Below are 2,500 nucleotides of genomic sequence, written 5' to 3' on the forward strand. Positions count from 1 at the left end.
GGGCTTTCAATCGAAACGTGAAATGTTAAATAATGGGAGACCAATGCCGGAGCTAAAAGGTATGCTTCAAACGACGGGACAGAAGATAACTCGATCGAATACTCACATTCAAAGCCAAATTGCTTTTGAAAAATGTTGGAACCTCAAGAATAGATCTGGCTTTGGACGAAGTACGGAGACTAAATATGATATTGATATCAGAGTGAGCCCTTTGTCGATGTCCCATTCTTTCTCTTGGGATTGTTTATATCTATGTGAAGCCATTTAACATCACACAAGTGGTTGTTATCACTTTGAACCCAAGACTGCTTTTTAATGGTGAGCTGATTTTGAGAAATGAAACTTTGCAGCTTAAGTTGTGCTTCCTGATTATGGTTGTCGAATTGCTGTGCTAGCTGAGGAAACGTTTAATAACCTTAGCATAAACGATTTAAATGGAAAAGCTACATTTGCATATCTAGCTGATGTTATAGTCTCCTCGATTTAATCATACAATGATAATGGGAAAAGGTAGAAACCCTCAGGGTGCCTGTGCAACTTCGTATGAAAGAGTTCATATTCACACACCACGAGTTCATCACAAGCTAGCAGCTGCCAACTGTATATACCTTACCTATGTGGGTTAAGAATGATGATATGAAATATGATGAACAACCAGTAGACAATGCGCAAGCTGCCAATTGAATGGTGATTTAACAGGTTGCTGGTGCTTATACCTTTGGCTAAAACAACCCGGCGACACAACTGTCTATTATTCTTATTTGGTCGAGGTCGGAGATTAACCCAAACCAGTTCCAAACGACAGAGGTGCCCCCTTTCTTTTTAACCAATTCGTCATCATCCTGCTCTTGAGGAACATCACTTTCTGCGTGTTCGCTCATCCTCGATTGTTCACTTACGCACTTATAATAAGCTATATATATATATTAGTACGTAGCCTGCCAACCAACTTCAGCTGCCTGCATGCTTGTTTGTTGCGAGCACTACATGCGCAACAAATGCATGCGCCGTCCGCTCATAAAAATAGGTCAACATATTAACATACATTCTTTTTTTCGTAAGAACCAAGAAAGGTTAGATTAAAATAAAAAAATATTTAGCTACTTAGTACTATCACTCAGTTGAAATTTGGAACAAAACAATATGAATGCCAAATTCGAATTTATGAATTATGAATTATGAATAAATCGCGGTATCCACGGTATTGCAAAATCCATATCATGGCGTGGCACAATACCGTTTTTTACTATCAAACCGGTATATCGCCCACTCCTAACACACACACACACACACACACACACACACACAGACACACACACAGACACACAAACACACTCAGACACACACACATACACAGACACACAAACACACACACGCACACACAGACACACACACACACTCACACACACACACACACACACACAGACACACACACACACAGTCACACACACACACACACACACACCACACACACACACACATCACTCACACTCACACACACACACCACACACACACACACACACACACACAGACACACCACACACACACACACGCACACACACACGCACACTCACACACAGACACACACACACACACACACACAGACACACACACTCACACACACACACACACAGACACTCACACACTCACACACACACACACACACTCACACACACACACACACACACACTCACTCACACTCACACTCACTCACACACACACACACACATATACACACACACACACAAACACACAGACACACACACACACACACAGACACACACACACTCACACACACCACTAATCTGATTCTCTTTTCCCTGTGTCTCTCCCCTTCAGCTAATAATGACGTGTGCCGTATGTTCATCTGTGAGTGTGATAAGCACCTGGCCCAGTGCATGAGTACGGCCCCCTACATCAGCGCTCACTACCTCTACGACCAGGCGCTGTGTCACCAGCACAGCTGAACCCCAGGCCACACACACACCCCGTGGAGCGCACACACACACACACACACACCCCCCCGTGGAGCCCCACCCCCATGTTAGCCCCACCCCCTTTTAGCCCCACCCCCATCTTTACCCCGCCCCAGCGGAGCCCCACCCCCAGCTTAGCCCCACCTCCTCTTAGTCCCCGCCCCCAGCTGACCCCACCCAACTGGGCTGTGACTTCCTGCTAAATAATAAACTACGGCACTACGAGTCTCATGTCCTCACTACACACACCTACAACTAACACACACACACAAACTCAACAAACAGAGTCCAAACAGTCAGTTATTTTTATTAGTAAATTATGAATAAGCATGTACATTTCCACAAGCTGCCTGTGTTTCATTACAAAAAAGATTAAATATTTATAAATTACATTCATTAAATGCATAGAAGATGAATTAGCATGTACTGGCCTGTGCATTCTGTGTTTTAGAGTAAGTGACTGCGCCCTCTAGTGATGAAACTGGGTGAATAGCAAACTACTCAAATTACTCACAGACAGCTG

The 2,500-nt window shown here is 44.0% G+C and overlaps 1 protein-coding gene across 1 annotated transcript in view; it reads left to right on the forward strand.

The window, feature by feature from the left end:
• The window catches only part of LOC116223326 (phospholipase A2-like), a 6,713-nt gene extending 4,699 nt beyond the window's left edge, over nucleotides 1-2,014 (forward strand). The window contains exon 4 of the mRNA XM_031579525.2: nucleotides 1,841-2,014. Coding sequence (XP_031435385.1) covers nucleotides 1,841-1,968 — 128 coding nt within the window. The 3' untranslated portion in view covers nucleotides 1,969-2,014. The remainder of the gene's footprint in view (nucleotides 1-1,840) is intronic.
• The last annotated feature ends 486 nt before the right edge of the window (nucleotides 2,015-2,500 follow it).

This window comes from Clupea harengus, chromosome 2 (genome assembly GCF_900700415.2).
Source record: "Clupea harengus chromosome 2, Ch_v2.0.2, whole genome shotgun sequence".
NCBI lineage: Eukaryota > Metazoa > Chordata > Actinopteri > Clupeiformes > Clupeidae > Clupea > Clupea harengus.